A 13343-nucleotide genomic window follows, 5' to 3' on the forward strand; every position below is an offset into this window, starting at 1 on the left:
CTTAATGATTTTTGGCTTAAAGTTTTACCAGTTAGCAGTATTTTTGCAAGTAGTTAACATTTTATGAGACAAACCACCCCATACACCACCTTCTCGGACCGAAATGCCCCCGGGGCTTTGTTTTATGCATTTTCCTGCTAGCCAACGTAGAACTTACCCTTCCATCTCGTTCGCTCTCCGCCCCTTTTCCTATCTTATGGGCGAAATCAACGGAGGAGCCAGACTTATTCCAAGAGCAAGACCAAGACGATGACGACACACAAAAACGAAGCGAAACTTGATAAAAACTTTTATCATAACAATTTGTGTTGTTGTGCTTAGCTGCTGCTTCATCTGCTCCTGCTGCCCAAATAAGAACAATGGATCTATGTGTGTGTGTGTGTGTTTGGTGTGCGTAATGAGAAAAGTGTAAGTGCATAGCTTGGGGCTCAACGAAAGCTTGAGTCCGGCCCTTTAAGCTGGCTATTCTGATCCGATCTGGTATTGAATATCTTTAAAAGAATTCGAGGATTAAGAATTTTCGATTTAAGTTTATATAATTTAAAAAAAAGAGACAATATGGTAATATATCTTAGCAAATGAGCGAAATTTTGCAGTTAATTTTTAGTGAATTAAATATAATCAAATTAAATTTCTTCAAAGTAACCATTTTCTACATAAATGTATTTATTTACCTATTTCAGACAGCCACCAAAGATCACTTAGCAATGCCAGCCACCAATTCTTTAAGAGATCACATAACAGAGACAGCAACCCAGTACTCATCAAACTGCAGGTAGAGCTTTCACCTATATTAGTGGCTCTAACGATGGCTGGAACAACGGCGGCTTTAGAGTCAAGTTCACAATAAAACCATCGGAACCTTGCCCTGGCTCACTCAGTTTGCTGCTGGCACTCGAATTGGCATTTTGGTTCACGTGATCGGGAAACGCGTTTCGCGGCAAAAAGGCTCTTGGAATAATAACGGGTTTCTCGGATGCGGCCCTCTCGGTTCGAAAGCTTTTTCAAAATCGTATCTTGCAGATGCTTGAAACGTTAAACCGTTTAGTCACCAAAACAATAACACTTAAACAAAAAGTACCTTAAACATTTGTAAAATATACAGCCTTGGTTTGGGCATAGAGTTTTAATTAAACGACTTAAACTCCAGCCGGTTCAAAGCAGTTTAAGCCGCTCCGTATCTTACCTTCACCAACAACAATAACAACCATTGCAACAGCAACACCTGAAAATCAGCATAAACTCAATTGTCGTCCAGTGAATTGAACCGAAGTGAAGGTGTAAAAAACCCCAGTGTGTACAAAGAATATCGAGTTTAAGAAGTCGCTAAAACAAAACCGGGTAAGACACCATTAATCAGTTCAAGGAAGCGAAGATCATGCAAATTAAGCTCCGCGACTCGTGTCTTTAAAGCTTAAGAAAAGACCGAGAAATAAACATGATAAAATAAAAATAGATTTACTTGTAAAATTGTAGAGAAAAACAAAAAAGAACCAAAGTACTTCAATGGTAAAATCCAAATAAAACATTTACTTCGTATGAAGTAACAAACACAGATGTTATATTCATGTGTTGTAACATATTCCATCAATATCTTGCATCGTTTGAACACCGTTTTATTGTGGGTTTACAAATTGTACAATTTTGTTTGACCTTTTCCCCCGTTACCACTGCGTCAATAATGACGTATACGCAACGTGGGTACCAAAATCATAACGCCGAATGCATACATATTTAATAGTGACTCGTCTATCGATCGTTAGCGTCCGTTTGTTTTGGCAGTGAGCGCAACAAGTTGCCCATATAAAACACGTTTTTGCATGCTAATGCCCTGACGGTAGTCGATTGAAGTGTTTGGGATCCAAACTGAGTAATTTTGAATTTGCTTTATACCATCATTCAATTAAAAGTGGGTGTATAATGACTTCGCTGTGCAGGCAAATCAAAACAAATAAAAAATATTACTGTCGGCATTAGAAACTACTCATTACTTCAATAATTTTGTTTTTGGCCAAGCTAACTGACTTATCCACAATCTTGTGAGCCAAGATGAAACCAGACAAAACTGCTTAAAACTCGACGCCGTTGTCTGAAATTAATGACGTCAATTAATCCACTGTATAATCCACTGTATATATTTTATTCAAAGAGGTAAAATAAAATCAGCAAAATAGAGTTCTAGTGGTATGACTCATCTGGCGGGGAACTCACCTTATTGTGATTATTCCAACGTCTGGAATAAGAATCCGAATATTTTTAAGCAGAATTCAAAACCAGTTTGATAATGAGGCAAGCCAATTGAATAAATGCAAATGCTTTATTACGGATCTAAATGTCAGACAAAGTTTGAATAAATATGGAATCTACATGTAATATGGTTGAAAAATGTTTCGGTCTTAATACCTAACTCAGTTGTAACATGCCTTGTATATGCCCTAATCTTTATTGGCCGCAATTATTTATAGATAGATTTTTTGCCTGTTGCCAATTATAAAACTTTACTGAACTAATTAAGAATCTGATATTATTGGGCAATTCCTCACCTGCACACATTGTTATCTCAAGTTACAATGTGCACATGCAAACAAAATCTTTTCGCAAAAACAACTGTTTGTTGGAGTAATTGCTAAAGTTATTAACAACCATTAAATCATTTCGCCACTCCAAATATTCCTTAACACTTAAAAAATATAGAATTTTTTAGTCTATTTTTTTATTGTCTAAAACACAATTAATTAAAATGAAATTGCCATGCCAAATTGCGATCAAAAAACGTGCCGCTCGAGGCAAATAAATAATTGTTTATAAATTCAAACAAGACGTGTCAATATTTCAACGGTTCGCCAATACAATCATACCTACGTTTTGTGTGCATACCAACGTTGCCAAACAAAAATCAAAATAAATTTATATATCACTCACGGCTTAGCAGTTTTATCACATACGCCAATAAACAACTTAGCGCAGTATATCCAACAAGGTGTAAATTGTTTAAATGTCTTAGCAAACAAAAGTGATTACCTTTAGTTTACGCAAATAATTGCTAAGATTCATTACCCTTAATAAATATTTATTTTTTAATGAAGGTATTGTAAATGGTTTAAATAATTTATTGCACTTGTTTGCATACAAGAGGAGTTTTATTCGATTAAATAACTTATGTTTTCCTTTAAAAATTCTTTTACAATTTGTTAGCATTTCATAGAACCTATCTTTTAATCTTCTTATCAAAGCCAGACAGGTGCCATAATTTCTGTATCTAAGGGCGATGCAGCCACATCTCTCTTTCTTTCTATTATTTTAACGATCTAAGTTTATCTGGCTTGTGACAGTGACATCATTTCTTATCTGCAAGATCAGTTTGGTTACCCTGATTGTCAGTTATACAGCTTCAGCAAAGAACATCCCGAAAAGAGCCCACTTAGTTCTAGTCCACAACTCGCCTCTAACAGAACGAATAATTCCAGTTGGATTTCCCCTGACAAAATGGAAACGTCGCATAGGAACCACCAGAATCCAGCCTTTGTGGGCGACGATGGACGCAGTACGGCCAGCACAGTGGATATTTCGGTAGGCTAATGCTGCACCTGAAACGGTTCCCCCCATAATCCATGAGCCAACTAATCATCGTTCCACAGACCAACAATCCTGCCCTGCGAGATAATTCCGCTGACCAGGAGGCGGGAAAATTGCCAGAGGAGCGTGCCACGTGGGGCAAGGGCGTGGAGTTTCTCATGTCCTGCATCGCCATGTCCGTGGGCCTCGGAAACGTGTGGCGCTTCCCCTTCACCGCCCTCGACAATGGCGGCGGAGCCTTCCTCATTCCCTATCTCATTGTCCTGTTCCTGATTGGCAAACCGATTTACTATCTGGAAATGGTAATCGGCCAGTTCTCCAGCCGCGGCTCGGTTAAAGTGTTCGATTTGTGTCCCGCCATGAAAGGTAAGAGTCCTACAGATCATTTAGTTCGGTTCGAAGTTGTCATGCTCTTGGGAGGAGAAATAAAGATAAAGGTTGCAAAAAACAATAGATTAAGATTTATAACCAGAAGTAGATTTTATGATTTTAGAAAAAGATAACTAAGATGATAATGGATAAATTTGTTTTTCAAAACAAAAAGACACTAAGAACAAAAATGCTGAGACAATTTAAACATCTTTGAATAATAACTGAATTTAATTTGATTTTTACAAAAAACAATATACGTTTTAAAGAGGAAAATAACAAATTTTCTTAATATACAACTGTGTTGTATTTTTGCATCTGGACCATTTTTTTCACCCATTAAAAGTATTTCCGGCAACGTTAAGTAAAAATCCCTCTAGGCTTTTGTAAAACATTCAAATACCCCTTAAAAAATAAGAGCATGACAACAGTGAACTGCTGAAAGTACATCGCCATTATGTTCATCAAACCGTCCCGAATACGCGACCGCATCTATAGGTGTCGGAATCGGCCAGGTGATATCCATATCCATGGTGACCACCTACTATGTGGCCATAATGGGCATAACCCTGCGCTATCTGTACGATTCGTTCCGCTCGCCGTTGCCCTGGTCCGAGTGCCGGCCGGAGTGGCAACCTTTTTGCGTGGCGTCCAGTTTGGGCAACACCTCCCAGTTGGCCAGCCCCGCGGACACGGAGAGATTGGCCCAGCAGCAGCAGCCGGTGGCATCCGCCGAGTTGTATTTTCTGTAAGTGGTTTGTTCTCGTACTGTGGTTGTTGCCCCGCGGCCTTTGTCATTTCTGGTTGGTGGTGTTGCAGCGGCATGTTTTTCGGTGTTGTGTGTGGGTAATTGTGCACTGTGGGTAATCTTATCGCAGCTCGAAACTCGAAATCGCAGCGGCAGACTCAAGTTTATGGCCCGGCCGACAAAGGCGCGGAATGTCGGCTTTATTACGCGACTAATTGAATGAGTTCTCGTATCCCTCCGCTGGCAATTATGACGCCTATTGCCATCAATTGTGGCCCACTGGCGCTGCAATAGAGCGATGGGATTGCACCAGCCAAACTGAAAGTGATTCCCTCCACCAATGACAGTTTAATTGACAGTCATCACCAAAGGCAATATCTGCAATTTTCGAGGCCAGTTTTCCGACCGATTGAATCACTCAATCACAACATTGTATGGCCTTGACCTAAACTTGAATTATTGGCATTGACTTTGACATGCGAACGGAAAAACTTGCAAGCACCTTGAACTTGTTTTCATTATCTAATGTATTAAAAGTCATTAAAGTCAAAAGATGATGAGTGGACACACTTCTTAATATATTTTTAATCACAATAAACTAACTGCTAAGTAATTACAGTTTAACTTATTGATAAAACAAAAATATTATATGTGATTAATTGCTTTATTTAGTTAAAAATTTCTAAAATCCCGAAACAGTAAACCAATTCTTACAGATGATTATCTCCAAAAAACCACATATTGCTTTTCACTAACCAGTTAATGTATTTTTTATTTTTCCTAGTCATCCAAAATTCATACCCCGAATAATCTGAATGCTCTCATAACTCTCTTCTATCTCATTTGATTTGTGTTTAAACTTTTTCTTTCCGGAACTCGTTTGTAATCGATTGGAAATAAAGGTGTTGGAGCCGGCCAGGCGTTCCAGGTGTTCATGCTCAGCACTTACTATGCCGCCCTGGTAGCGATAATTGGCCGATATTTCATTGAATCATTCCGCAACCCATTGCCCTGGGCCACATGCCGAGCGGAATGGGGAACCCACTGCATTAACTCAGCCCCCGAAGCGGGTAATTGGTCCCAAGTGGAGAGCGATGATCTGCCCCAGCAAAATTACACAATGAAATCAGAAAATGATCGGGTCATCACCAGTTCGGAATGGTACTTTGTGTAAGTGCTAAGTGACTGGGTCTATGGGACAGTGACATTTTCTGACAATTTCATCAACTTACTTGAAGATGCAATTACTCACAATTTTATTGATTTAAAATCTTGTGGGCATTTCTGCAAAAATTTTTTTCAAAAAAATTTAGAAATTATTATACTTTTGAGTCAAGAGATTTCGAAAAATGTAAATTTACATTTTTAATTCTCTATTTTTAAGTACTCATAAAAATAGTCATCTTGTGAATTTTGAAGAAAATGTCACAAAGCATGTGAATGAAATTGGTTGTGGTTTTCGGCTTGCTGTGTTGAATAGGTGGTGGCTTAAACAAAGTTAACTTTCCACTAAATAAGAAATATTCCTCCTTTAGTAAGGAAGTGCTGCACGAGAAGCCGAACATCGAGGATGGAATTGGCCTGCCAAACTGGGAACTGGTCATCGGACTTTTCGTCGCCTGGGCTTGTGTGTTCTTCATTATTCGTCGTGGAGTGAAGAGTTCGGGAAAAGCCTCCTACTTCCTGGCCCTCTTTCCCTATGTTATCATGGGTGTGCTTTTGGTGCGAGCTGTAACACTGCCAGGATCCTTGGACGGCATCTACTACTTCATCAGACCGCAATGGGGAAAAATCCTCGACCCGAAGGTCTGGTACGCGGCTGTGACACAGTGTTTCTACTCCCTCTCCGTTTGTTTTGGCAACATCATCATGTACTCCTCGTTCAACAAGTTCGGACACAATGTGCATAGAGATGCGGCAATTGTCACGGGTCTGGATACAATGACCTCCCTGCTGGCAGGATTCACGATTTTCGGCATCCTTGGACATTTGGCTCACGAAATCGGAACCGACGACATTGGCTCTGTGGTGAAAGGTGGCGCCGGTTTGGCCTTCATTTCGTATCCCGATGCCATTGCCAAGTTCAAGCAACTGCCTCAGATCTTCTCGGTGCTGTTCTTCCTCATGCTCTTCGTTTTGGGCATAGGATCGAATATTGCTATGACTTCCTGTTCGGTTACTGCGATTCGTGATCGGTTCCCCAACTTTAAGCAATGGCAATGTTCGCTGCTCATTGCGGTAGTCAGCTTTTTTATCGGTCTGATGTACATTACTCCGGTAAGTCCCCAAAAACTATGTATTATAAATATTTTTGCTTAATTATTTTGTATTCTTTAGGGTGGTCAATATATGCTAACCCTAGTGGACTTCTTTGGCGCTTCGATGATTGCTTTGGTACTGGGAATCGCTGAACTTTATACTGTTGGTTGGATTTACGGCACCGATCGTCTTTGCAAGGATATTGAGTTCATGTTGGGTCGCAAAGTTGGTCTTTACTGGAGACTCTGCTGGAGTATCATCACCCCGCTGATCATGACTGTCATTTTGATCTACTTCTATGCGACATACGAACCCCTGACCTACAACAATATTATTTATCCAAATTGGGCTTACAGTAAGTATTGTTGGTTAATGTTAAAGCAAGATGACTTATTACTCTATATTTCAGGCATTGGCTGGATGATCACAGCCTTTGGCATACTTCAACTACCCATTTGGATGATTGTGGCCATTATTCGAGACCCAGGACAAACTTTGGGCGCCAAAATCATCGGTGCTTTTACGCCTAAGAAAAATTGGGGACCTCTGGATCCTCTGCTTCGAGAGCAGTATAACAAGGAAATCGAAAACGATCTAGCCCCAAAAAGAGGTCGGGGAATATGGGCGGCCATTAAGCAGAATATCTTTGGTTGAACCATGCTCAGCTGGGATAAATTGACTTCCCATGTAAATAATCCATTATAATTTTAAGTAAAATGAATTTAAAAGATCTTGTATAAATCTTAAGTCTGCCAATAAACTTTATAAGAATCCACACATATAGATAATATACCTTTTGGCCATTAAAAATGTATTGGAAGGCTTCGTATTTATTAAAATTCTCTAAATTAAACTGAACACTCCTCTCTTATTACCTTGATTAGCAAGAAACATAACTTAAACGTAGTACGGAGGAAGGATTTTTAAGGATTCTCGGTTTCCTGCTACCCTCACTAAATAACATCTTTTCGCTTCACTTCCCTTTTGACCCCACAAATTGACCGCAACATTTGACAATTTTCGGCATTTGCCAAATCCGCCACAAAAATGGTGGCTGAGAAAGAGATAGAGCAAATCAAGAGAAATGTTATGTACTTTGTCTCCGTTACTGTTCCAAATCAAACTAAGGCAGCGGCAAGCCAAAGACCGGAGGGCCCCGTTCACAAAAGCAGACGACGGTCACTGTCATTGTCAGCATTGTTACAGTGGAACTTGTAAATTATTTTATGAAGAAAAAAAAAAACAAAAAAAAAACAAGTTTGAAATGCACGACAATCAAAAACATTAATATTATCATCTCTAATATTATAAAAATGTTTCCTTAAGCCGTTTAATATTGCTTTTTAAATACTTAATCAAATACCATATTTTGAGGACAGTCTTTATAAAATATTAATATTAACATAACGTCATATTATCTGTTGTTCCACTGTGCGATTTCGCTGTTGGTAAGAAAGAGTGGGAGGGCAGGTCGACGACGAGGCATCTTAGAGATAATTGCTTTGATAAGGCTTCGCGTTCGGTCGAAAAGAAGAGCTCGGGGCTGTCCAAAAACATTTTTTATAAATGTCGCCAAATATTTACATGTCGCAGCATTGTGAAGCGACCCGGCAGATTTTTTTTCACCACGGCTTTTCCTTTACCTATTTCCACCAAGTTTCACCCTGGTGAAGCCCGCATTGGGCCTGCGGCTTGACTTTGCCAACTGGCTGGGCGAAGTGGCTTCCTGGCCGGCGATTCCGGATGGCGGCGGCCACTGTCGCGTTGCTGGAAACCGCATAAAAGTCATTGTCACAGCAAATGGATTAATTTTCGCGGCACGCTGACATATACACCTCTCTTTCGTGCTCATTCTATAGCACCCACTCAGTCCGTTTGTCTTTCCGACTCTCACTTAATTCCACTTACTGCTGGGGTCCATGGGCTTGCGAAAGTTTCAATTTAATTTTCTATGCAATTAATATTGTTCTTCATTTCGTTTAATTCTTTGTATTGCTCTCAGTGCCTAACTATACATTATTTATATTTATTTATATGAAAACACTTGTACCGTTAAGTTTTTTTTTAATTCAATTTAGAAACGCTTCCTCTAAAAAGATGACATGATATGTAATATATTTTTTTTAGTTATTAAGCTTCTTTTAAAATGTACTAAAATTTTAAAACACCTTTTTAAAAATGTGTAAAATTTCTGTCGCTTGAAGCAATAATTTTTGTAATCCAATATTTTTTTACTTATTCCTTCATCGCGTTTATTATATAGGGTACTAATGAGTCGAAAAGCATACATTTTAGGGCCCAACTTTTTTTGTATAAAGAAATTAAAAAGCCTGGTCTGTGGCCGAAGTGGTCGAGTGGGCGGGGCCATGCCAGTGTGGAAGGGGGTGTGGCATTTACCGCAACAATAATTACGTTTTGGGTGGGTTTTTCAGATCCTGATGCTGGCACGGAAGTGTATAATGTTGCTAAGTAGTTGCGGTTATTCGTTGTTGTTGGATGACATTTTTTTTGTTCCCTCTTCCTCTTAATGTTGTTGTTGTTTCGTGTTCCGTAATTATCCTGAGAGGCAACAGGAGGTTTATTTCACGCTATAAATGCTTCATAATTAAGTTTTGTGGCTCTTAAAAACAAGAAAAGAATTCATTCTGTTTCTTCTTTCGCTAAGCACTTTTTCAAGAAAAACAAGTGATTAACTGAAATGTTGTGAATGTTTAGTGTTTTGATTTTACTATATTGGGTTAATTTAACTAGACTCACCAGTTGCTCATTTAATATATATTTATCACATATTTTGTTTTGATTTAGCTCAAAAGGTGACCTTAACTTTAACCAAAAGCCAAATAAAAATAAAAACACATTTTACAACTTGCTGACCATTTTGTCTTTAATATTTCAAAAGGCGTTTTTTAACGAATTTTGGATTTATGTGCTTAGTTGAATAATCTTGGCTTTTTGGTAAAGCCAAATGTTCTCTTTAAAATTGACGTCTTTGTTGTTGTTTTAAAGTTGAAGTCCCTACGTCCCCTAAGTGGCGATATAACAATTGTGCCATAGTTTGGTGCTCTTGTAAATGGTGGTAGAAACTCCGTAACATTAGAATCTTCCAAAACAATCCAAGTATCTGAAGAAACAGTAGTAGGCGTAGTAGAAGTTGTAGGGTTAGTTGTAGGATTAGTTGTAATAGTAGGCGTAGTAGTAGCTGTAGTAGTAGCTATAGTAGTAGCTATAGTAGTAGCTATAGGAGTACTAGTAGTAGTTGTAGTAGTATTAGGAACAGGCGTTCTTAATCGTTTTCGGGTTGTTTTAAATGGTTTTATTGTCTTAGGATTTTTAGTGTGTTTCTTATCCGGCCAGGTGGGTACTGTTTCCACTATATTTTCAGGTATCTTGCTGGAAATACGGTTTTCCGGGTTTTTAGGATTATTGCAACTGCGTTCGCAATCTAAGCGAAAATCAAAACCGCTTTGACAAGTAAATCTCTGGGTACATACACCTTTCCTCTGGTTGAAGAACCATTTTAGTGTTTGCAGTTTGCAATCAGTGTTGAATGGTTTTTTGCACTTTACTAAACATTATAACATTTTTGTTACTAAAGCTATTTCTTAAATTTGTCAGTCTTGTTCTCGTATTGATTTAAAATATAACAAATTTGAATTTATTTGTTTTGATAGTACTTTTTGTTAACTTAACTATTTCTAAATTTGATATATATTTAAGTTATATTTATATTTTCAAAACCAACTCAGATTTCGAGAACAACATAAACATATTTCTAAAAATATTTTACTCACTCATATCATCACTTTGTCCATCCACTAAAATTAATAAAGAGAAAACGCCAAGCATTAAAAACATGACATCTACGATAAGTTTCCCCTAAAGATGTGCCGACCCCCAAGTGAAATCGAGAATTTTTAAACTTAGGCCGTCTAAATTCAATTAGTTAAGTCAATTCTCCACCAAGTCGAAACGATTTTCGAATATATTTCTTTGCCATTGTGGAGTTAGTTGGTTCTTTGCGTGTGGAGAGCTGACATGCTGCCAATCAGTTAAGGTATCAAAAATTTAGAATAACTACTCGCAGACTTGTTCATTAGGTGATAGCATCGATGCCTCCTAATAAATAAAACCCAGAGCCAAAAAGAAGATACGCCTCCCGAATTAGTAAAAGTAAAAATGTCAATGTCTTTGCAAATATTTATTTAAATTTTTATACTTTAAGGCAGGCCAAAGAAAAAAATGGTTTTTAAATAAAAAATTGTTGGAAGGGAAGTTAGTTACATTATATGTTAACAACTTAGCGTAGATTTATGTGCATTGTCACATTCTCTTACATTTCAGCTTCTACTAACTCAGCCAAAAATTCCTTTAAAGCGGGTTCTCCGTTTCTGGTTTGGTTCGAGTGTACTTGGTTCTGGAAGTGTCGTCGTGGCTGTTGAATTTAGTTCCTTCATACTAGCTGTGCTAAGATGTGGTTCTGGAATTATCATTTTGGCTGTTGAATTTAGTTCCTGTATACCAATAGTGGTACGTTGTTGTTCAAGTGTATATGTTTCTGGAAGTAGCATCTCGGCCGTTGAATTTATTTCGTGTATACTTTTTGTAGTAAGTTGTGGCTTGCTGATAAAAGGTGGTATCACGGTTAAACTTGAATTTGGAAAAAAAGTCCAAGTAATTGCAGAAACAGATTTAGTTGTATTAAAAACTGATGGCTTCAAGCTTTTTCGGGTTTTTCTAGTAGGCTTGGCAGTCTTAAGTCTTTTAGTAGTTTTCGGTTGTTGTATCGTCTGTAATAATTCTAGCAAACTTTGAAGCAGGTCCATGGAAGTGTTTTCCTTTTTAGGAGGAACATAACAAAGGAGTTCGCAATCCGTGCGATAATCAAAACCGTGTCGACAAGTAAATCTCTGTACACATACACCTTTTTGATTAAACCATTTTACTTTCTTAAACCTGCAATCATTGTTGGGTGGTTTTTTGCAGTTTACTGCAATATAAAAGTATAATTACGATAGCAACTGGTTTAGTCTGTCAGTCTTGTTCTCGTGTTATTTTGAAATTTCAAAATCAACTAATCTTCTCCGACTTCGAGAACAAGGCTGGATTTTATTAAAGACATTTATTAGCTCATACCATCTATTCCATCCACCAAAATTAATAAAGAACAAACGCCAAGCATTAAGAACATGGCATCTACGATAAGTTCCTCTAAAAGATGTGCCAACCTCAAATGAAATCGAAAACTTTTAAACTTCGTCCGTTTAAATGCAATTAGTTATGCCAATTCTCCAGCAAGTGGAAACGACTTTCTAATATATTTTTTTCTGTCGCGTTAGTTCGTAGGAGTTGCGTATCGAGAGCTGACATGCTGCCAATCAGTCCAAGTGCCAAAAACTAAAGAAAAACTACAGGCCACTCGCAGACTTGTACATTAGGTGTAGCATCGCAGCCCCAAATACAGTTCTATTTAACTAAAAGCCAAAAAGCATCGACACAAGCCAGTGAGCGAGGCTCAACTCCCTTCGTCTGGGACCGCGTTTCTTGCCTACGCTCAGAAATGCATTTGTCTTGCGAAAAACCCGCAGCCATGCAACCAAAAAGAAGATACGGCTCCCCAAACTAATCCTTGATTAGGTATGGCATAGTAAGAATATTAATCTTATTGTTTTCGTTAATATTTATTTGTATTTTGAAATTCCTTAAAATAAATTGAATATTTTAACTCTTCATTTTTGGATGGCCATTTATTTTTTATGTTTACAATTTATTATTATTGGTATTGTGTATTGAATGACAATCTTTTCTCGGGATAATTTTTTGTTTTAAAAATTGATACTTAGCTAAAACATTTTCGCTCACGTTTCCATCTCGAACCGCCACTCATTCGCACTCCAGCTTGCAGATAACCTGGGACAACAAAATATCCAGCTAAAAGCAAGCCAGCATAGAAATGGACCAAAGGAAGCAAAAAAAAAAAAAAAGAAAACTGAGACTCGAGAAAAAGTTGGGTGTGTTCTTGGGAGCTTTTGGCAAGTAAAGTTGCGCGCTCATGCGAAGAGCCGCAAATGTGTGCAATGGGCACAACTTGCGAAATGGGCCAAAGAACGGTTTCCTGCTTTTCCTTTTTGCCCCTTTTCAAATGCTCTCTTTGCCATTTCCTTCGGCAACGGGTGAAAATTTCTATGTAATTTCGCGAGCGTGCAAAAAAAAGGTTGAAAATGTTTGGTGTTTAGAGTAACTGACAGGTGCATCCCGTTTCTAAGTGTGTATGTGTGTGAGTGTGTCTGGTCGGTTGAAGTGAGTGGGCGGTGTGTGTTTGTTTTGTGGCCGGCGCATGGCGAGCAAACATATGGGCGAAAATCGGATGAGGGTACAGCGAAATAAAGTAATT

General features: G+C 38.2%; 1 protein-coding gene and 1 long non-coding RNA gene across 3 annotated transcripts; one reads left to right on the top strand and one right to left on the bottom strand.

Annotated features, from left to right (window-relative positions):
* The first annotated feature begins 895 nt into the window (after window positions 1-895).
* LOC108101006 (sodium-dependent nutrient amino acid transporter 1) lies at window positions 896-7810 on the top strand. Of its 2 annotated transcripts, none has more exons than XM_017205180.2 (7): window positions 896-1341; window positions 3468-3570; window positions 3639-3942; window positions 4444-4693; window positions 6229-6970; window positions 7031-7307; window positions 7362-7810. In XM_017205180.2, the coding sequence occupies exons 2-7, from the start codon at window positions 3487-3489 to the stop codon at window positions 7604-7606; spliced, it is 1902 nt and encodes a 633-aa protein (XP_017060669.1). In that variant the 5' UTR covers window positions 896-1341; window positions 3468-3486; the 3' UTR covers window positions 7607-7810. The 2 variants fall into 2 exon arrangements, with proteins under 2 accessions (XP_017060669.1, XP_017060663.1); XM_017205174.2 differs by lacking the exon at window positions 4444-4693 and adding an exon at window positions 5596-5863.
* Window positions 7811-11135: 3325 nt separating this feature from the next.
* Window positions 11136-12192, bottom strand: LOC108100977. Its single transcript, XR_001772024.1, has 2 exons — window positions 12086-12192; window positions 11136-11939 (listed from the first exon to the last, which is right to left on the bottom strand). It is a non-coding gene; the product is annotated as an uncharacterized LOC108100977 (long non-coding RNA).
* Between the last annotated feature and the right edge of the window lie 1151 nt (window positions 12193-13343).

Source organism: Drosophila ficusphila, unplaced genomic scaffold (assembly GCF_018152265.1).
Source record: "Drosophila ficusphila isolate 14025-0441.05 unplaced genomic scaffold, ASM1815226v1 contig_436, whole genome shotgun sequence".
In the NCBI taxonomy this organism is placed as follows: Eukaryota; Metazoa; Arthropoda; class Insecta; order Diptera; family Drosophilidae; genus Drosophila; species Drosophila ficusphila.

Bases quoted from the DNA above. Each gene is read 5' to 3' on its own strand.
- LOC108101006 (XM_017205174.2), top strand. From the start codon at position 3,487: ATGGAAACGTCGCATAGGAACCACCAGAATCCAGCCTTTGTGGGCGAC. The intron at 3,943-5,595 runs GTAAGAGTCCTA...TTGGAAATAAAG, and splicing joins TTTGTGTCCCGCCATGAAAG to GTGTTGGAGCCGGCCAGGCG. The intron at 7,308-7,361 runs GTAAGTATTGTT...TCTATATTTCAG, and splicing joins TTATCCAAATTGGGCTTACA to GCATTGGCTGGATGATCACA.